Here is a 22,968-nt window from a genome sequence, read left to right as displayed (position 1 = left end):
CTTTTAAGACCCAAGTTAGAAACAAACTCACTACAATTCATCACTAACAGTACTTGAACTCTTAATTGAACATATCATCACTTTTATTTCAAGTCTCATAACAAAAAAAGAAAAATTAACTGTACAGGTTGCCTATAAAAATCATGTACAGTTTTAAAATACCAGGTAATAATTTCTATCAAAACTCAAGCGTTATAAATGGCATTTGGAAATAACTAGTTATTAATAATACACTAGCCATTGGGATAGCAAGTAGATGAAATTCTCTTGCTGGATCCAAAATTTGCTCGTCCATGATTATTGCTCATTACTTTGGCAACTTTTGCTTTTTCTATACCTTTCATCAAAACAATTGTGAGGTTTATACAATATTATAACACTTGTTTTATCTTTGAACACAGTTCTAACTGTTCCTTATAGACAGATAGACTGGTACATAATAACATTTATCTCAAATGACGATAAAACAGTAAACCCAAGAACAACATGCAGTATTTTAACATCAGTTCATTCTCAAGATCATTGCTAGTAGAATTTTATCCACACCTTGAATTTAGACCATATCGCAAATAAATTGATTACCTTCAAGTCAATGAATAATATTATTTAGTATTCACCATCCCATGGACTATCACAAATCGCACGCTCTGATCAGCTGCTCAATCATGGTCTATTTGTGATAGACCATGGCACAGAAATTTTGCCGGTTTTGACAAGCTAAACTACAAAAAAATTGTTGTTGAATCATTTTTTGTTTTATTTTTGCCCTAAAAGTTGGTGAATAGTAAAACAATTAGACCACTCGCCCTCATGGGCTATTACTTGCAGTCCATTCGTCCTCGTGGTCTGATTGTTAATTATCACAATTTGAGAATCCATAACCCCAATCTAGATACTGCAGTATTTCACTGAAGAAATTTGCAGAAATATTCCAATTCAAAATAATAAAAAATACGGTTTTGACTGATATTGATTTCTTCTCCAAAATCTAATCTGCATAGCTGTACAAAACATTTTCTGCAAAATTCAGAGTTATTTACACAGACAAATATTGTTATGTTAATGGAGTATTAACAGAAAAAATGTTCAGAGTCTTGCTAAATACACCACGCCATCTACAACGTAGGGTTCAACATCTGTATTTTGGGGCTCCAGACGAGGAACGGGTCCATTCAACAGGTCCTGAAATGCCTGAAACATAATGCTGGTGGTCAAACACTCTCACTGGCAAATGCATTATACAGTTACATGTACTCGAAGTGTACTGTATATATTAAAATTCTACCCTTACATGAGAGTCAGGGACTCCAAAAAGAAAAACAAATTGTTTCATTATAAAACTCATTCTTCACATCCTCAGTGTAATTTCTTTTGTTTTAGTCCCCTGAGCCTTGGAGCCATTATGTTACAGTTTTACTATAACTGAATGAGGCAGTTGAGGCTATTAAAGAAGAGAATGTAATTCATGCACGAGTATATGTAATATTCTGAACAATTTTGGCATGCATTGCCTGTGCTGCCATCCTCACTACAAGTGCTCAATGGCAATAAATGCAATTAAGTTTTGGTTTCAATACAACAGCACTCTAGACCCTATATATGAGGGCCATCATTGGAGAACCACCTTGTTTTTGTTCAATCTGGCAGGCCTAATTTTTATGTTCTGTAAATATTGCATCTCATTTTTAGTTAGATAACCCACATTGTATGTACATGTAGGGTGATGTGGGGCTTTGGCTGGATGGTTGGAAGGGTCTTTCTCTACCAGCTTTTACCCTCCCCTCTCTTCTCTCATCTTCCCTCCCACTCTCTCTTCGAGAGCAGTCAGGTATTCAAGGGCTAAGCACAGGTATTCCAGAAAACAGCACTTGTGTAAATAGAAGGTATTACACGGTGGCGAGTAGATGTGAATTATATGTTTGTTTGGCAAGAACAATATCCCAAAGACTTTCAAGGAAGATCCAAAGATGTTTCGATCATACACCAAGGAATTTAAGTATATTTTAAGAGACAAACTTGATATCAGTGAAATCATTGATATCTTCACCAGTGAGGATATGGAAAATACGCCACCTGAGTCCTGGATGTGGTTTTATATAAATTTTACGAGTGGTGTATTTTCCAGTAAAACACTCGTGTCTATATTGTAAATAAATTATGTTGCACAGCTAAGCCCCCTTGTGTGACTAACATGTGACAATGCTCGAGATTCACAAAGACAATTAATGAATCAGTGCATGGTCCCCATGGCCTTGCCGTTGCAGAAAGGAACATTATGTCCTTGTAATAAACTCTATTGACGAGATGTACATGTAATACAGCAACAAATGTACAGATTACTATGGAAAATTGGTCGATTAACATGAAAACTATACAACACACTACATGTATGTAGCAATTCTTCCCAATACTCAAATTTTATTCTACAATTTATACACTGTACATGTCTTAATATGTAATGTACCTTGCATGCTGGTTCTTCAAGTTTATTTCCCCAGATGTAAAGAGCATGGAGGGAGCCATTGCTTCTCATGGCTTTGGCTACAGCACACAGACCTTCACTGGCTATGTTGTTACTACAGATGAGCAACCTGTGAAGGAAAACATGTAAGAGGTATTTCATTTTGTTAAAAATTTCATTATTAACAAAGATGCAAGCATTCATTCTAAATAAAATTTATTGTTGATAGATTCCAAGGTGTTTTGTGCTTTTTTGTTGTTGTTGTTGTTGTTATTGTTTTTTGTTGTTGTTGTTTTTGCTTTCTTCAGCCTGAGGTCCAGACACAAAGACTGAGTTAAAGTAAAGGTAAAGTCTGCATACAAGCCAAGTGGCCCATCAGGTCAGAGCTTATCGCAGTTTCTGTAGCATGAAGTGACTAGGAGTATTTCTACTCCGACCCCCTGGAAGGGATGCTAGTCCATTGCAGGGTTACCCCCAGCATTAAGTTTGCCGGTACCCATTTATACACCTGGATGGAGAGAGGCACTGTGAGAGTAAAGGATCGCCCAAGAACACAATGCGATGTCTCTGGCCGGGGCTCAAACCCAGACCACAGGACCCGGAGACAAGTTCATTAACCATGAGGCCACCGCACCTCCCAAGTTACAGTAATGATTGACGACTGAATTTAATTGCTGTTAGCTGGCTCAGTCTACACTGCATATAAGCTCTAATAGGGCTAGCATATTAAGGGCTCTGTGTCTTTCAATTCTATCTGTGATCACACTTGTAAATCAACAAATTAGACACCTGTTAAGTTGTCTGACATTGTTAATAGGTTGAAAATAACTCCTCAGTCTTGTCCAACAAACTGACCAACTGTTTGAAATATCACCATCTGACTGACTAACTGAGTGACCAACCAATTGAACAACTGACCAAATGGCAAAATTCCACCCACTGACTGTTGACTGGTAAATTGAACCTTTCATGTACTAAATAAATTCATATAACTGACGGGTACACATAAATAATTGAACAAAACAAGAAAGGAAAGATCTTTACGATGTAAGGTTTGTGTTGTAAGCAGCCAATGCCTCAGCAAGTGCAACAGCTCCATCATCTTCAATTCTGTTGTACGACAAGTTTAATACTTCAAGAGGTGTATTACTCTTTAACAGGATCGCCAGCTGCTTAGCGCCATCTCTTGTAATGTTGTTGCTGTGTTTAAGACAAGACAAGACAAGTGTGATCAGCCTGTATTCCCATGTTAAGTTTCAATTCAGGGCAACCAGTCAATGGAATTTTTATGTTGAAGTCGGGTTTTAAAGAGAAGTTAATTTGACATTGACATCCACCTCTGAACACTTCAGATCATTACCTTTTTAAATCTAGGTGTGTTAGGGTCAAGTTATCCATAAGGTTCTCTGTCAGTCTGGCTGCACCAAAGTCTCTCAGGTCATAGTGTGCAAGGTGGATTTCTCGTAGTCTTACATTTACCTTCAACATTAAGGCCATGTGAACTGTGGGCTCTTCCTGGAAACCATCAATAAAGGAAATGAGCTAATAATACAATTTTAACCTTTTTAGGCCCAAATTGGGCTCAAAAAAACTTGTCAAGATGAATCCCAGCTTGGCCTTTTGTGGCTTATTCATTACTCATTGATGTCATCAATTATTCCAATGTATTCATTTCCCATCAATTACTCATGGATCACATAAAAAAATATATATATATAATTATGCTGTAATTAGCGGAGATAACGTCAGTAAGGGAAGCAAGGTTATTCTAAAGTATGGACCTGACGAGCTGGAAGCTGACGTTATTGGAGTAAAATTAATGGTATGTATGTTTGTCCACTTTTGACCATAGGCTTTTTATTTGATGTTTTTGCTAACTTGTCATGTTTGTTCTTACACAGATGATCGGTCAAAACTGGATGACCAGGGACAGGAATTCTTGAAGGAACCTGCAAACGCCCATCTGTTCCCAGTCTTGGAGGACCCAGAGATTCCAAAGCCAGAGCCAGAACCAGCGCCACAGCCAGAACCAGTGCCAGCCCCACAGCCAGAACCAGCGCCAAAGAAGAGAAAGAACTCAGCTAAAGCGGGAGGTGGCGATGCAGCTACCACGCGTAAAAAGAAGGAGCCAAAACTGGTATGAAACTTTGATATTATGATTAGAGTTCACTACTAACGATAAACTAAAACTGTATCAAAATCGATCCAACCATACCCAGCTATGCTTAACCTTTCTACTCAACGCTTCTACATGTACGCTCGTGTAACGAACAATCAATCACCACTAAAATGCTTGTTGTGACTTGAAATTGCGTGTGTGAATTAAAAAAGGATTCAAATTTTTCTTCGGGACTTAGAAACTAAGAAAAGAGTAAAAGGTGTGATAACTTTGTGATGACATTGTGAGCCACTTGAATGTAGTTTTTAACTCAAAAGATTGTTTGCAAGATTACCTTTCATGATCGCTATGAAAAACATGATGAAGGTTTTTTGAGTTATAAACGTTATGTTGGGTACTGGAAAAAAAATTGTGTGCAGTAAGAGACTAAGTTATGGTAGCGAACTAGCTTACACTCTATTTTTTATAAGAATGTGTTTTATAAGAATATGGAGGCTGAAATTTGTGAAATTTTAAGAATATTTTCACAGAACTTTCAAATTTTGCCGCTAACTAAAATAACAAAGCTGATGTCTGCGATCAACGAGTTATCTGTTTCCATTTGTCTCAGCACGCTGAGAACGAAAACAAATCTCGTAAGAGGTGATTTTGGTTAGCCTGTGAATACAGACGGATTTTGGTAGGATATTTAAAATTATTCAGAGTTATGAGCATTATGATGGTGAAAACAAAATGCAAATTGGACAACGTTGAGTTATTCCCCAAACTATATTCAGAGAAAAGAAATTGGAAAACTCATGGCTGAATGCAATAAAAATGAAAGTTGCATTCATTACTCTTTTATTCTAAAATTTTCTTCTCTCCAATTTACAGGCCACTGTTGTTTCCCTGTACAAGCCACCGTAAGCTAATCCACCCCATCTGAGAGCTGTAGAGCCAGATTCACCAGCACCGATGCCGGCAGCGTCTCTGCAACCCATAGTTAGACTGTCTTCACGGATTGCAACAGTGGCATCCAGCCCTTTGCAGCGAGTGTCCCAAGTTAGACCAGTCCAACGAAGTTTGTTCGCAGCATTACCGGACAACCAGCCAGAAGTCCTTGGTTATCTAAACAAATCTGTGAGCGCCAGAAACAGCTCGCCGAACAGCAGCAGCAGACGCAAGAACACCTTGATACGTTCATTGCAGTCCCTTCCGGGTCCCCCGAACCGCTCAACGTGCCAGTCCTGCCTACATTTACTTCCTCTGTACCAGTTACTCCAGTTACTCCAGTTCCACCAGTACCGACGCTGTCTGTCCCAGATCCTGATTCTCCGACTGCATCTCCGTCGAATCTCCAACTCAGCCTGCTGACGACGACGTCATATTTCAGTTACAGTTGCGGTCAACTTCGGAAAGGAACTTCGCCACTCAGCTGCTACGGCATATGTTCACACCAAGTGAACTTGCGGGGTGCAATGTTAGGGGAGTCGGGGGCAAGCTTCCCTTAAATACTGAGAAAATTATTAAGATTAAGGACATTGTTTTTAGGTTTTTCCCAGCCTCCTTATCACAGATCATGATCTGTGTCAAATGTAACCGGAGATATCATTTTTTCAACTAGAATCTTCAGAACGCTAATTCAGACAATAAACATTTCGCAAACGACTTACCGACACATGCCGAAACACAGATCTTTACTTGTAAGAACATGAAGTTCACGTGTTAAAATAGGGAGTTCAAGTGACTGTTTCAATTTTCTTCCCATTTTTAGTAGCTTAAGATCAAGCAAGTGTTAATAAACAGTAGTTTGTCGGTGAATTTGCGAAGTGATCCAAATATGATAGCTTTTATTGATCGGCATGACGTTTTCACAATAAGCAAATTTCGCTTTGAAGCCATTTTCATTCCCAAGGGATATAATGTCCTTTGTTTGACTAACAATGCTTCACATAAAGAAACTTATGGGAATGCATAACAAAGAGACATACGCACATATATGTGCGCGTATTGACATACGCGTATACGCAAAATACGTTAGTATGATATGCGTATGCGTAGTTCACTTATATCTGAGCTGCACTGTATAACGATTTTCCAGCATGAAGAATGTGTGTTAAAGGATTCATTGCTTGATAAAGAAGCATCTAAACTCTAACGCGAATTCTGTCGTTTTAATAGTGGCGGTGGTGGTGTTCAATCAATGCCAGTTGTTGGTTACAGTAAATGAAAAGTTTTTTTAAGAAAAATGTCTTACTGGAAATTTATCTCAGACTGTTCCATTTGACTTCGCTCCCAAAATCTCCAGAATTTTGACCTGAATGGTTCACTTTTCAGAAACTCACCAACATCCATATTTTCTGGAAACTTTTGCAGGATATTTCCTAACACTTATAATTTGTCCCCATTTCAAATTTTATGAATTTTTGGTTGAATGGAAAATGCCCATATAGCGCTTTTAATATACAACTTTTGTTTTCATACAATGTAATTTTGGTGATTTAAAGGCTCAATAGCTTTTGACAACAATTCAATTACTCATTTATCATCAGCCATAATCAATGACTAATCAGCTAATATTACCTGTTAATTACCCATTGATTACTCATTGATGTCATCATTTAGTTACATCTGGAAATAGGCAACAGTGAATCTAACACTTGGGGTAACCCTGCTATTGATTAACATTCTATCCAGGGGAGAAGTAGAAATATTCCCAATTGCTTCATTCTATGGAAACCAGAGCTAAGTTTAAGTACTGGCATGATGTGCCACTAAACTCAAAAGCAGACTTTGCCTACTGCCTTTACCTATACTGTCCTGTGATAGGTTTTTCATTTCCATGGCCCTGCATGGTTATATATACATGATCATGAGGTAGCCACACTAGTTATCAAAGGTGAAATGACTTACCTGACGAGTAAAGAGTTTTGGTCTGTTTAGATTCACTGATTTTAATGTGTTGTTAAAATTTAGAACTGTGGCCATGGCAATAATACTTTCTGTTTCCTGCAAAACCAAAAGATGAACAAGAATTTTAAATTACATGACTATGGTAAGAAAAGTGTCAAAGTTAAATCTGACATCCTTTAAAGGGTTTTTGTCAGTTCCAGTGTTGTGTCATGACAAAATCTTCAGGCATTTTAATTTGTGGTGTATTCAAGTCTCTTAACCCAATAATCAACCAATGATCTGCTTTCACTTAGATCCCCAGATGTCCTTCAGTATTTTCATTAGCAAGAGAGCAATTGGTTTGCACAGGCAGGCAAAACCTTTTTAATTGAATTTCTTTAAAAGAAAAACTTTTCTCTACATGGTCAAGCCAGGCAGGCAAAATCATCCTCACAGCCAGTCAGTTTGCCCGGTGCCCAGCCTTTCATGAAACTCCTGCAGTCCTTGGCAATCCACTCAACCTATAAGATGGCCACTTTACATGTAGAAGGCACATGTACATTACCTGGTCAGTTTCAGCAAGGTCAAGCTCTTCTAACATGGTATTAACTTGTAAAGCTCCCGCTATTGCCATTCCACCTTTGGTCTTTATTTTGTTTCCATTGAGCCTCAATTTGGCGAGTGTCTCATTTACCTGGGATAAACAAAATCAATGTACAGTTGAATCTTACATGTAAATCAGTTGCATAAGTATTAACCTATGATACCAGTGTTATAGAAATTATGCAGAAGAGCAGTCAATATTTTCAACACCATAAGACCATTTCTTGTTAACTTCATATTCAACAAAGGTTTCTGACCAATTTGAGTCCTTGTAAAGTATTTTCTACACATTGTTTGACTTGCTAGCTTATATACATTCTAATATCAATTCAGCATGAAGCAAGCAGGAAATATTGTTATTTGTAAATATTGACTTGTACAATGTATCTTACAGTAGGACACTTTAGAGTTCCCAATGCCGCTGAATGAAGTTACAAATATAGGTCTCCAGGAAAGCACTTAAGCCTGAGATATTCAACAATGCACAGAGTTGTACAAGTACATAAATAGTTCGTGTTCTCACTGCTGTTTACATTGATTTTTTTTTTTTTCCTTCAGATTGAGATCACCACTGTACAGATGGGTCTTATATCCCTGTAACATCTAGAGTAAGTGGTCGTCATTACCTGCAATCCTTTTGCAATTGCCTCCCCTCCAGCAGACCCAATATCATTGTAACTTAACACCAACCACTGAAGACAAACTGTCTCCTGTAGCAAAAAAATATGAAGGGTTAACTCCAAACAAGTCAACAAAACAACAAACATTCAGGGACAAACATGTATGTAGCATTTTACAGTGGAGGAGGGCAGTACCAGGTCAGAAAATGGAACTAAACTGGCATTCTCCAAGTCAAAATGTTAAACACTTCTTGTGTCTTATGGGGGACACTTCAGAACCCCCTTGAGTATTCCCCTTGAGTATTCTGAGTGAGAATTGGGCACCCTTAGGGCTGCCGCTCTCCCCCCCCCCCCCCCCCCCCAATATGGCCTGGTACTGGGTTTAAGGCCTATTAAAGACTGAAGCGACTTAGTTGGCCCTTTTAAAGTTTGTTCTCAACTCTGACACATTGAATTACACACAAAATGTGAAATCAATGGGTGAAGTGTATGGGTCACACCCAACTCAACATCTGCTTTTGGTTTACAGATACCTGAAGTAGTTGACCTAGCAGCTTGGCACCATCATCTCCAATTGTATTGTATCCTAGATCCAGTCCAATGACAAACGTGTTGCTCCTTAATGTTTTGTACAATATATCAGCATCCTACATATGAATTAAATGAAAATGAATTTTGATTGAACTATTTTACTTTAATGATATCAGTGGAGGTACAGAGGCTTTCTAAGTACATCAAACTCTATGCTGTGTACTCCATGTTTGAGCTGGTGTATGGCTGGATACTTGTAAGCTAAGAATAATGATTCAAGTGAGTTTCAGATGACATTCAACATGTTTGAGGAAAATCCTTGTTCCTAAGTCAATGTATCATTTAGAAAGCCGAAGAAATTTGCAAAGCGTGAGTGTCGGGGAATGAGTTGGGCACTTGTCAAGTTTGTTCTTGTTTATAAATGTACTACTCAATAATATTGCATGTTCCCTGACCCTGACCCTGTCTGACCTTTTATTACTCTCACTGTGTCTCTCCACTTTGTAGTTTCTACAAATTGGTTAAATCATGGTCAACAAAACTTACTTTCCTTTCTGAAGATAAATTTGTGTGTGTTTGTTTCAATTGAATATAATTATATTATAATTACAATAAATCTCTTAATGATTCAGGAACTAAGTTGAAACCATAGGCATGTAATTTCAATTGATAAAAAGACAGGTGATAGAACAAAGATCATCCTTTAAATCTTGGCATTGATTTATTTCCCACGAAGTTCTTATAATTATCGTTCAATTATTTATTTATACATTTATTTGTATTTCTTGGATAAAGCCTGGATATTGCTCTTTAATATTGTATGTGACTGTGAAAAGAATTCTCAAAACCAACAAAAGGAGCTGCTAGGAATATACCTCATCAGTCAGTCTTCTCCTGTACATTTCATTGCGTTCATTCCGTTTGTTACCATGTAAATGCAAGTCAAACTCTATAATTGGCTCCCTGTTGACAAATTAAGAGACACATATAAGGGGCTATACAGGTCACACTACATGAAAAATGACATCAAGCTACTTCATGGAAGACACATCTTGAAAAAATTGGCTAGTAACTTTTTCAAGTTTGTTGTTCATTAGTCCATCCAAATCTGTATCTGCCGTACACATACGTGACTATAAATGTATGCATCCTTTCATATTCTTTTACAAATATTTTGGTTTTCTTCTGCCTTAAAAAGTATTACTTTTAGTTTCTGTTACTTAGCTCTTATTAACCGAGCAGGAGGTCTGTATGGGAGAATCTTGACCGAGGTAGTGAGTACAGACCGAACACAGTGAGGTCTGTACACGTGACCAAGGTCAAGATTCTTCCATACAGACCAACTTAGCTCCGTTAATAAGATGTTTATGATATGGCAAAGAAGAAAACTTTAATTCGTGTAATGCAACTGGTTGCTCGTGAATGGTGATGAGCTTAACTTAAACCTGCCGAAATTTGCTTGTCCTCTTTACTTTTTTTTTTTTTCTGTCATCAGGCTCTTTGGCACTTCCATAAATGATTGAGAAGAATAAAAGAAAACAGTGAACATTTTTGTTTTTCAGTTTGCTACTTTTTCAACGCAAAATAAACTGGTCTAGATGCCGGTCTATTTGGGAAAATCTAGACCGTGGTCAATATCGATTTCAGCCAATCAAATTTGTGAATTCAGTAGTTCCCAGTCCTTGTGAGACACAGCCATATAATAAATACACTGTACATGTATAGCTCCCCTGGACTCCCATATAAAAAGGATGGGGTGCTCGTTGAAAATTTTAAAAAGAACCCCTAAGAGGTACCAAGGTCCTGTTTTGTGGGCGTGGCTTGAAATTTTGTTCACCCCTAAGAGGTATCAATTCTAAAACAACACATTTATCTTTGGTCATATTTTTTAGGCTCAATACTCTAAAAGGTAGAACTGCAAAAGTTCCTGCTGTGGACCTTTTGAGGCTGTCAACCCTAAAAGGTACCAAAACCACATTTTTAAACCCCTTAAAGGTACAACAAGTACCCCCCTTTTTATATGGCAGTCCCCCCCCCCCCCCCCCCAGGGTACAACCAAGCTTACTCGATCTTCAAATCAAATGAAACCCTACGCATGACCAAGGTTATTACATTCTGTCCTTGGGAAAGACACTTCTCTCTCAGTCCCCAACTAGGTGTATAAATGGGTTCAAGTGAATTAAGTGCCAGGGGGGTAACTGATGGACTAGCATCCCATCCAGGTGGGAGGGGGATATACCTAGTCTCTTACTGCTACGGAATCCAGCAAACTTTATGCTGCTATGCATTTAAGATTATATCAAAAATAAAATAGGTAATTTTTATGTTAACCTTCATGATAAAAACAAAATTATTTTACATAACTAAAATCACCAACCATCATTACAACAATACAGGGATTAACTATATCGATTATTCCTGCATTCAACATGTCAACAGTTTTTGCTTTTAATTAACACAGTCTCCATTCCCTTTTGCAAGATGTGGATGACACTTAATTTCTTGTGTTTATGTTAGCTGTTACATTTATTGTTTTAGGACAACCCACTGATTGATCTACAGGTACATGTATTTATGAACAGTCTACACAATGTAATTTGTCTGTTTAAAGTACTTCAATTCCATGGCTTCCAAAACCTTTCTACACTTATCCCATGGAATAAACCATGCATTACAGAAGAACTAGATGACAAGCTATAAATGAATCTGTACGGACTCTTACTTTTGAAGGAGAGATTAAATTTCCACCCTCACACATTAGGGCAGAAAGCATCTCTTGAAAAAAAAAGGAAAGAAATGAAATCTTACTCTGTCAACCAAGTTATGGATTTCAAGGTTGAATGCTTTGCATATGCATTCAAAACTATTGAGTCAATATAAATATACTGTATATTGGAGTTTAATTGTATTATCAGAAAACAAAGGTTATGTCGGTGGAAAATTGAATTCATTTAATCAAGCTAGCTATTGATCCAAAATTTGACCCTTGAGAAATCTAAGCCTTTCAACCTCTGTAAACAATGTTGTGGTTTCCAAGCAACCAAAACGACAAATGATGTGTTTTTGTTTTTTATAACGCCTTTCATTTGTGTGTTTCCTGGATTTCTGCATTATTAATAGTTACCTTTGGAAACGTCAATATTCATTTGCTACGGAAGAGAGACGCGATTCATGTGCTAATGTTTCATAATTAACCTTGTCAACGATGTCTCGTGCGATGTCTGCTTGCCGTATTTCCTTCCAAACTTACAAGATTCAGAAGATTATATTTGATATCTTCCTTGATTAGCCTCTATTTCTTCCTTTCCCTTACGTAGACCAAGAATTATCCGAACCAAAAATTATTATAAAACTGTGGCTGATGGTAAAAGCAATGAAGCGAAAGAGATTAAGCTTATATAAGTTAAGTTTACAACTCACAGAAAACTGTCGTCCACTGCTGAATTCAACACAGCTAAGATCTCCACATCGGCCTCTCTTCCCAGATCAGCGCATACTTTAAGGTAATCTTCCTTAGTAGCGGTAGCGTCGCTCATCGTTGCTGCTTGTAGAAAAGGGATATATGATCAGATTTGCAGCTATATTTTGTATTTTTTTTTTCTGCCTTCAAGAGTTCACAAAATTATTCGCGCCATCCGCGGCCATTTTGAATGCGTTGCTAAGCAATGATGCCTCGTTTGTATTTCAGAAACTTTGGCAATAACCTATATTTTGATTGGCTGTACTGATAGTTTCAACCTTCAAACCAATCACATTATTTATAAGAAAGAAAAAGGTAAATATTTACTCGTTGCCACGACAACATGTAGCAACTCGTGTTTTGTCTCCAAGACTGCTCTTGTCTTGGGTTAATGAAGCCCTACTTATAATGCGTGCTTTGCCTTAGATAGGAAGTTATTGATTTATCGCAATCTTCATCGTGAGTACATGCCTATATAATTTTAACCCCTAAGAAATTGCGTTTAAAACATGACGATTAGAGCTGAAGAAGAGCAAGAGACGAAAGTGCACGCGGCTGCTCGGTTGAATAATGTCAGGTTGCTTCGAGCTGCCCTTCGTGAAGGATTATTAGGTATTGACGCAGTAGGAATAGGTGGCTGGACAGCCTTACACCAGGCAGCTTCTTGCGGCTATCTAGAGATCACGATCGCCCTTCTGGAAAATGGGGCAAACCCGAATATCCAAGATGGTCAAAAATGCACGCCCATTCATCTTGCTTCTAGAAATGGTCATTTAGAAGTTGTAAGAAGTCTGTGTCGCAATGGAGCGCGCTTGGATTTGAGAAACGCTGAAGGAAGAACGCCACAGGATTGTGGCAACGAGGAGTGTAGGACATTTCTTGAGAGGCAACGTGAGTGAGAGATTCTTAATACAGTCTTAGCCACTGAAATGAAACAGTTCGATGCATATTTTGGGTATTCGTATAAATCAAAGGGAGTTAATATTTGTAGTAGCATGAGATTTTAAGATACGTCGCTCTGAGACATTAAAAACTGGTTAATTGTGAAGGAAAAGGATATCCAGCGAGCAAATAGATAACTTTTTGTTTGCTATTTGCTATTTTGAGAATTCAGTGCAATATTTTTAATTCGAGCACGTACGGTCAATCGCGTTTTGCCAGAGCGAAGGAAAACCGATTTGATGTTACTTTTAACTTTGCGTAATTTTCCAGAAAAAGGGACTCGTATGTGAAAGGGTAATTATGATAATTCAAAGCTAGGGAACTGTTTAGTAACAACTGTAATTTATATATGAGGTGCGTGAATTTTCAAACATGTTAGAAAAAGCATCAATTTCATGGTTATGGCTTGTTAGAAATGAACAGTTATTATTATTAGAAGAAGAAGTTGACCAGCACGATTTCCATTGTGAATTGGCCTTGGAACCATGTGGTGATAAACATGTAACTTGCCAAAGTCTTTCAATACTGATAGTTAGATGAAAGAATGTTATCAGATGAGCGAGTAAGTGTGTACTCTATTTTGGGAATTTTGTAAAATTTTACGATATTGTCGTCTAATTGAAACGGAGTCCAACATTTGTTCTTGCGTATTCGACAAACATGGCTGGAATCGCGTGGACGAGTGCGCGCTAAGCTTCGCCATTACTGTTCTTTGTCACTGTAATGTACACAAAGGAACGAGGATCTTCACCGGTTATTTATCCAACATGAACATTCCCACGAAGTGCGTTTCGTCATTACATGTTTACCATTGCTCTCTGTGTATATTTGTTCGGATGGGGTAACGCGCTCAATATGAAGTTAAAATAGGGAGACTGTATTTTGTGCTTATTAGCTTAGCTTAATCTTTGTGTTTTATTGTGTTCTGTAGGAACTAGAGAAGTGATTAAATTAAGTCCGTCGCCCGTTGAAGGCGACCATTCTCTTCGAAAGGTAAGCTGGTTTACCGTCCTAAAATCACTGCGAGTAATTCTCATTGAAAAGCCACGCACACAGTATCAAATTATCACTGCTGTGTACGTTTGATTTAAAGTATCACATTTTTGTGTTTTTATTTGTTATTTAAGCCTACTCCCAAACTGGAAATACATGTGTATAAAGAACTGGGCAAATGTTATAATACACACTTGAACCAGTAGGATTTAGCTCAGGGTTGTAATATGGCAGCATTTTTTTTTTATTTGAACAGTACTTTAATATGACGTGATTCCTGGCTGTGATATTCCTATATTGTGCTTTGTATTTCACTGTGAGAAGGAATGTCTTCTTCAAAACAAAACTTGCAAAACTACTGATGTTAAACTCCTCGCAACCTTCAGACCACAAAGGTATTCTATGGTGTATATGAATTGTCTTCTAGTAGACACCAAACTGACTTAATTGAGTATTTCTAAATTCAAGATTTATGGTCCCAAGTCAAGCCAAAGTCCAGTTTTAAAGAAAGTTAGGCAGTCATCACCACAGTGGTCAGAAAGCTCACAAAGTTCACACGAAAGCATGTCGTCAACCAGTTCAGGTATGTTTTCAGTTACTGTAATTTTTTCTTGGGTTAAATGCATCATTTAATTTTCTTTTCAAAGTGTTTAGAAATACTTTGGGTTAGGGTATTTAGAAATACTTTGGGACTAGACACAAGGAAATAATAATTATTACATGTTGAACTGATTAATATGCAAAAAGGAAAGGTGGATGTGCTATCTGAATATTTTTAGAACTCCTTTTAAATTATCAAGCAATATTATATTTTAATAAGGTATTTTTAAGGAACACCAATAGAAGCTATGCAGGATAATCCTTTGTATTTATCCCTTGTTCAAGCATATTATATTATGGTTGACGTCAATGATATCTTATTTTTAGATTCCAGTGAAAGCTTTTCTGGGTCATCAAATGTTTATCATCCAGGTAAGCTTTTTAAATATTAGACATTTTAAACCAGACAAAGTGATCCTGGTCACCCCATTTGTGTTTAAATAACCATGTAGGAAACAAGATGATTGTACAGAAACAATTCAAGACAACTTAGATGAAGGGATGGCAAAGTAGTTGTCAGTACTGTATTCACTAGTTGGAAATTAAGAAGTTTGTAGCTGAAGATTTGGAATATTTATTGGCTCTGTCAGCTTCACAGACCCTTGAACTATATAATTTCTTTTAATACTATCTGATGCAGTGAAGGTTCACTTCATATAAATCAGCTAGTGACCATTCGTAAATCATTTTTAGATATCTTCATCAAAATCCCTTGTCTCCTAGTGAAATTAAGACTGATAAGTGTTTGTTGAATTTTTTCAGGTCCTGGAGAAATAAGGGTATCATTTGATTATAATCGCAGCAGGCAGTCACTTCTTATTTACGTGGGGGAGATAAAAGATGTAAAACTTCCTGCAGGTACTGAAACCTTGTTTTCCCTTACTGTACTATGCCACAATCTTTCCAAAGAATATATTAAGGTAATTTGAAAAAGACTCCATTTCGTCTTAAAATCATGAACCATAGGAATTAAGTCTGCATGGTTGTATTGGTGTTGGAATTGTATTGTATTGGAAAAAAGTTGTGTTAGTGTATTATTTTTTATCAAAAGTGCTATTATGATATTTCTCTTTGCTAGCTCAAGGCTGTCCTAATTGTGTTTCACCTATAGAGCTGTAGAAACACAGCTATTGTGAGCTCCAGGTGTTTCCGGTTATTTTCAAAATTGTCAGTACTGAACACTGCAAAAGCTGAGAGGTGAATTAAAGATGCCTGTAGATATAATTAAATCAATAATGATCCTTTACTTTCTAGATCACAACATGTCGCATGTCTATGTAAAGGGCTACCTCATCCCCGACAGAAACAAGTCCACAAAGCGTAAGACGGCTTTGCACAAACTGCAGCGCATTGATCCAAAACAAAGTTTAAATGACAGCGTAACTAGCTGGAATAGTGAAGAGGCTGAGCATGAGAAACCTCGAGAAAGAAGAATGAGTCAAAGATTAGTGTCTACATTGAAAAGAGGAACCCGCTCATCCCAGAAGAAAAAGGGACAAGATCATGGTAAGAATTAATGAAGCTAATAATTCTCCCTATTCAGGTATCTGCTTATTATTTGAATGGCTGGTACTGTAGTGAGATTTTGCTTTAATATCAGGTGGAAATAAACACCATTCTAAACAAGATCTTAGGTTGGTTAGTTATTGATTGTTATTTTTATTAAAAAATTTACTCTGATTCGTATGCAAGGCTAAGACCTTTTAAAGAAGTCCATGACATAATATTTGGGGTAAAATGATACAAGGCTATGAACTAGAAAAGAAAAATAATTGTAAGAAAACTGAAAGTTTCAACCAACTGCATCATGACAATAAAATGACAATAGGTCAAAAACATTCGGTCATTGATGGCAATAAGAGTTGAAAATGTTCTGATTCATAATAATTTTTGTGTTGGTGGTGATACAGATCAAAAGATTAAAAGTGCAATTGTTAATTAGGCAGTGTTATTTCTATTAACAGCACTACAAAACCTTGTTCCTGTTTACCGCATATCCACATTGTATGGAGAGTACTTTCGTTATGACGCAGCCGACCTGAGAAAGGTGAATGTGGAAAGGTCCACTGTTCTGTTAACAGTATGCGGTCGCAATCGCGTCACAACCCAAGGACAGCCTATCGCATGCCTGTCCCTACCTCTTGCCGAGTATGCCAAAATGAACTCAGCCGAATGGTACCCCCTTAAGTATCAAATTTTGTTGCCCAGTGGCTATGACGTCGCAGAAGATATGCAGTCAATGAGTGGAAGTAAATCATGGGAGGAAAAAGGTATGTACAAGGAATGCTTTGCGTTGACTACGTTGAAATGTTCTAAAATTTGCTCTTTCTACCTTGAATTCCTTGCTAATAAAAAAATTACTACAATTGACACACTTCATCAAAGCCTAGACCTGCTAAACTAAAAGCAAATGTTTGTTTCGACCTTTGGTACTAGGAATTCCTGCTCTTTTCGCGCAACTCAAGTTTCAGAATTGCTGACAGTTTTCTCATTTCCAGCTCTGGTTATTTACGTTCTGGGGTTTGGTTTTGCTATATTGGTGGGTTAGTGAATCATTACATAACTTTGTATTTTTAATCGATACTCATTGCCTTCCGTTTCTTCCAATAAGCCTGGCTAAAAACCAGTTCTTTCAGAATTCCTCTCTTACCATTGTGTTTGGTGTTTCTTTTTAGGGGGAAGGTGTACTGGACGAAGCCTGGCGTGGAATGGGCCCACAATGTCTATGTCAATGCCTAATATAGATTTTGCTGCGTCATCGGCAACGTCACAGAGGCCTCAACGTGTTAGCCTGGGAGCGGAGCGTGGATTTCCTGCAGACGGTTCCAAGATGTACAAGAAACACAGTGGAGCGGAGAAGATGTCGAGAAAGGAGTTCAACAACGTGCAAGGCAAAGGAAATTACAGATACAGGAAAAGTGGCTCAAGACAAGAATATGAAGACGAAGAAACTGTTGTAGACAGTTTTGGCGTAGATGTTGGGGAGCGCAGTGCAACAATACCAGGAGCTGGTCGTGCCGGAAGCGATTTCAACAGAACCTTTAGGGAACAAAACAGAGACATTGCTGAACTCCCCAGGAATAGAATGCATGGTGGAAGGAGAAGCACAGCAAGTAACATGGACTTAAATGACTATGAACGTGCAAATGGCATAACGGAAGTAATCAGCTTAGAAGATGAAGAACCCAGTTCAAGACCGGAATTGGAGCATCGATCATCATTCGCTGGCTCACTGAAATACAGTCGAGCTTTCCAGCAAAACGCCTCTGCAGCGCGGAGGCGAGACATGTCGGATGACTTGGACGTGGAAGACTTTGAGGATGTTACAGACACTCCATTTGCTGTTAGTAAATTTCACGGCCGCAAAAATGGAATCGTATGTAATTAGCCATTCTTTGTGTTAAGTTCCCAACTCAGAAGTAAGAGTACTTATTCATAAATTAAAACTGCATTGTCACATACGTGTATACATTTATATAGGAGCATTGTTAACTGAGAAAGATCTAAATTGTTTCTGTTAACCTGATTTTTAATACTTAACATCTACAGTGTGAGCGATAAAAAGTAGTGTTCGGTCATTCCAACTGTTTTGTAAGAAAGTCGTGTGTTATGCTGTTTGATTGTTCACAAATAAGTTTCCCACTTTTTTAACAATTGCGGCAGTGTTGGCAGTAATTCATTAGTTTTTTAATGCAGGTAATTTATAGGATTAATTTATTACAATTTTGTTCAAAACGGAGATTATTTGAATATCAAGAGAATTAAAGTTAAGGTTGTTTTTTCAATCTTAGATAATTTAGGACCCTTTGTTTGGGGGTTTGTGTAACTTCAACTTGTAAAAGTTCATTTCACATGTAAGGATTGTTTGCAAATAAAGATTGCTTAATCAACCTGTTGCGATTCTTGTATCGTGGGAAGCGCGAAAAAGAAACCAAATCTCGAGAAATTGGTTTTGTCAGAAATAAGACAGTTCCACGTTGGGAAGTGATGCTTTAATCCAGGCCCCAGTTGTTCGAAGACTGGATAGCGCCACGCACCGGCCGGCTAAATCCAGTGGACAAGTGTTTCCAAAACAAACCACACTACAGTCGAACTGGAACCTCGATTATCCGTACCTCCATTACCTGGACATTTTCTGTAGTCCCAATTTTGTCATGAATATTTACTAGTCATGATCACGATCCGTAGCAATATTCTTTTTAAAACCATAGCAATGAAAAGTACAGTCAAAAACTAGTTTGTTTTGCTTTTAGAGATTAAAAGCAGCGTTCGCACGCACGTACGCGTCGTAACTAATGAACACTCGAATTAGTTTTGATTGACTCGGAGTTGAGTGGTTCAAGATGTACAGTAGACCATGTTGTTTTCCAAACGATTTCTAAAAGTGTTGTTTCACGATTAAATTTTGCTGTATTTGAACAGTTTTGTTCTTCAATATTCATATTTTCAGTAATCCGGAACCTTCGTTATCCGGACTATTTCGTCTAGTCCCAGCGGGTCCGGATAATCGAGGTTCGACTGTATCCAAGGGATAGTGATTTATCCGGTGGATAGCGTTATCCACCTTCGAATATCCCGGGCCAGGACGGGATAAAGAAAGGTTTTGCCCTCGTGCAGTTCAATGTTAGTAACCATGTTATAGTGTTTCCTCATTGCACTTTGTCGAACAGTCGGATCCCTGTTCATAAGTCATGTCGTGTCATTGATGTAAGACTGGGTAGCGCAAAAGAAAGAACATCAGGAGAGCAAAATCTGCCCCCCGTGTTCATTAGAAGTACTGCAGAACAGAGCATCAAACTCGGCTGCAGCTTAGTGCTATTAGTACCCGGGGGGGGGGAGTACTCCCAGAAAAATTGGGTGGGGGTGTACAACCCAAAACCCGTACCCTATTTATGACCAAAATCTGCGTTTTTCTCAACTACCCTACTTATGAACCGACCTAAAATTCGAAACCCTATTTATGACCTGACCCTTAAATCAAGACCCTGTTTCAGACCTGCCTTATAATTAGTTCCCTTGTTCAGACCAATGTTAAATTGCCGTAAACATGATTTGTGAAGGGCTTTTGTTGATTTTCTTACCGATAATAGGGAGTTTACGAAACCACGACGGCAACGGCAACGGGAACGTCACTGAACAAAAGAATTAATTAGCAGTACAATGGCTGTGCACGTGCGCTATAATTCTTGGTACATTTAGCTGAAAGTGATAAACAACGTAAATGACTTTAGAGTATCGCGAGGTTCGTAGGTAAACTACAAATTCATTTTTTAATCGACGTTGTACTCGGTGTCGCCGTCGTGATTTCGTAAACTCCCTAATGATGAAAAAGTGGCAGTCCTGAGCAGACTGCAATATAGACTCCATCTGCACTGTGCTATCCGAACTCAGACACACAGTTTCCTTTTACATGGACAGCGAGGTCCGTAAAAGAAAGACCGAGGGCCGATGTTCTCCCAGTACGATCACAAGCAAACTTGGTTGATGTTTAGGGAAAATGCCACGATCACGGACTGGGCAAGCTCGCAATTCTGATTTAGAGCCGACTAAACAAAACAGGATGAAAACAGACCTAAAAAGAAAAAAGCAAAACCCGGAAAACAAATGCAACCGTGATATAGTGAAAGCAAGTTCTTTCAGAAACGTAGGCCATAAAACTCCCAAGAGTGATCTTGTGGCATCATTCGATTCCTAGTACAGCACTTAGATAACATTGGACGGCAATCAGGTCAATCAGAAGCAATCTGATAAGTTGGTTTTAGTCTTGGCCTTCTGAAATAAGTTAGTCGTGTAAAAATAACTTAGGCCCTGTCCACACGTATCCGGATATTTTTTAATCCGCATCTTTTTTCATTCCGGATACGGCTTCAGTCCACACGTATCCGGCGAATTCGGCAGCGAATCCGGCCGAATATTTTTTAATCCGCTCTCCAGAGTGGAAAAAAATAAGTCCGTAACGATCGATAACGTGTGGACGGTTAATCCGGATATTTAATTTGCGAATCCGATGACGTAAACAAATAATAAACCAATATGGCGGCACAACGTGTAGGCCTAGTTTCTCTAGAGTGAATCCGGATACCATCGGATGCGTGTGGACAGGCGAATTCGATTTGAATACGCCACGTGTGGACGGGGAAATTTTTTGAATCCGAGAAGAAAAAGTTGTGGATTAAAAAATATCCGAATTCGTGTGGACGGGGTCTCAAATTGAACACGGACTAGCTTTCTCGAAAGAAAGACGCTTGTGTCAGGCGTTATTTTTTTTGAAAGCAGGGTTGCCCACCAAAATTCGTTGTTCATGCAGCTAGTATGTATGATCCCTCAAGATCAGAACAAGGGTCTAAAAGTTTATGCTGCTATATCGAAGATCCGTGAACTATCCGTTATTTCAATGACAGCCCTTCTTCAGCTTCATAAGTCAGGAGTACCCAACGACAGTTTTGAAGAAAATCCACTGTACGGTCTGCTTAACATTACCCGAGTGTCGCTACGTCAGTCTTGTTTAATATTTAACTTTCCTGGGAAAAAAATACCCGCTCTTCACCGCCAGCAAGCAGGTTTTCGAAGTTATCGGACTCCCAGCCAGCGCTCGACGTTGAGGTCGTCAACGAGCCAGTATGCTTTAAATTTGTCACCTAGCTAGCCAGCATAAGAAAAGTTTGCCAAAAGTTTGCCAGCATGTTCGAGTATACCATTTTTTGCCAACCAGCGAGCGAGTAATTTCAATATACCATAGCAAGGTACATTTCCTTAAAACTATTAATATAACAACGGATTTAGTATTGCGTACCATGAACGCAAATAGTACGTTAATGGTTTCATTTTTACATTTGACTGGAAAGTTTTTGTAACACTTAAGAGATTACACTTACCAAACAACAGTAAACAAAAGGGAAAGATAAAATGTGCTTAAAGTGTCCTGATTATCCTTCAGGGATCCAAGCTTCACTCTGAAAATAAATCGTTAATTCCCTCCAAAAGAAGCGTGAAGTATAAACAATGTCCATTCAGTCAACAGACGTAATCTAGATATTAATGAAGATCTATCGTTGTTATTATAAGCAAAACAAGCAACCTATCAATCAGTTTCAAACGCTTGCATACGACAAACTTTCACATTCATTTCATTTCCCACAGTTATTGTTCCAAAAATTCAACGAACATCCATGCAAAGGAAAATTTTTTAGCTTATGAAGTAAAAGCAAGACAAGATTACAAAGCCCTCATTAGGCTTTCGCTACTCAGTGTCTGTCATTTTAATTTTCAAATGAACCTACGATACAAAAAGACGTCAGTAACCTTTGTCAATATGACATTTCGTCGGCGAGAGGTTCAATACAGAACCCGGAGACATTTGCAGCAAAAGCAATCGTAAGTTGTTCGTCAGGCGATCACCCCAAAAGACTCACGACAGAAGCCGCAAGGATTCGCAGCAAAAGCAATCGTTACCTGTTCGTCACGCGATCACCGCAATAGACTCACGACAGAAGCCACAAGGATTCGCAGCAAAAGCAATCGTTACTTGTTCGACAGGCGATCACCGCAAAAGACTCACGACAGAAGCCGCAAGGATTCGCAGCAAAAGCAATCGTTACCTGTTCGCCAGGAAATCACCGCAAAAGACTCACGACAGAAGCCCCAAGAATTCGCAACAAAAGCAATCGTTCCTTGTTCGTCAGGCGATCACCGCAAAAGACTCACGACAGAAGCCGCAAGGATTCGCAGCAAAAGCAATCGTTACTTGCTCGTCAGGCGCTCACCGCAA

General features: G+C 38.3%; 2 protein-coding genes across 2 annotated transcripts; one reads left to right on the top strand and one right to left on the bottom strand.

Annotated features, from left to right (window-relative positions):
* Positions 1–65: 65 nt before the first annotated feature.
* Positions 66–12,889, bottom strand: LOC110053749 (uncharacterized). The gene is made up of 10 exons (XM_020760026.2): positions 12,626–12,889; positions 10,081–10,168; positions 9,208–9,321; positions 8,681–8,764; positions 8,017–8,145; positions 7,473–7,568; positions 3,822–3,976; positions 3,506–3,661; positions 2,465–2,591; positions 66–1,191 (listed from the first exon to the last, which is right to left on the bottom strand). The coding sequence occupies exons 1-10, from the start codon at positions 12,739–12,741 to the stop codon at positions 1,087–1,089; spliced, it is 1,170 nt and encodes a 389-aa protein (XP_020615685.1). The 5' UTR covers positions 12,742–12,889; the 3' UTR covers positions 66–1,086.
* Positions 12,890–12,924: 35 nt separating this feature from the next.
* On the top strand, positions 12,925–19,090 carry LOC110053747 (uncharacterized). Its single transcript, XM_020760022.2, has 8 exons — positions 12,925–13,556; positions 14,539–14,600; positions 15,069–15,183; positions 15,528–15,572; positions 15,963–16,058; positions 16,455–16,706; positions 17,165–17,470; positions 17,876–19,090. Exons 1-8 carry the CDS (start codon positions 13,175–13,177, stop codon positions 18,586–18,588), a joined length of 1,971 nt encoding a protein of 656 aa, XP_020615681.1. The 5' UTR covers positions 12,925–13,174; the 3' UTR covers positions 18,589–19,090.
* The last annotated feature ends 3,878 nt before the right edge of the window (positions 19,091–22,968 follow it).

This window comes from Orbicella faveolata, unplaced genomic scaffold, assembly GCF_042242905.1.
Source record: "Orbicella faveolata isolate gen_17 unplaced genomic scaffold, um_ofav_v1 contig_12, whole genome shotgun sequence".
NCBI lineage: Eukaryota > Metazoa > Cnidaria > Anthozoa > Scleractinia > Merulinidae > Orbicella > Orbicella faveolata.
The sequence above is the reverse complement of the archived record's forward strand: the minus strand, read 5'-3'. Positions and strand labels throughout refer to the sequence as shown.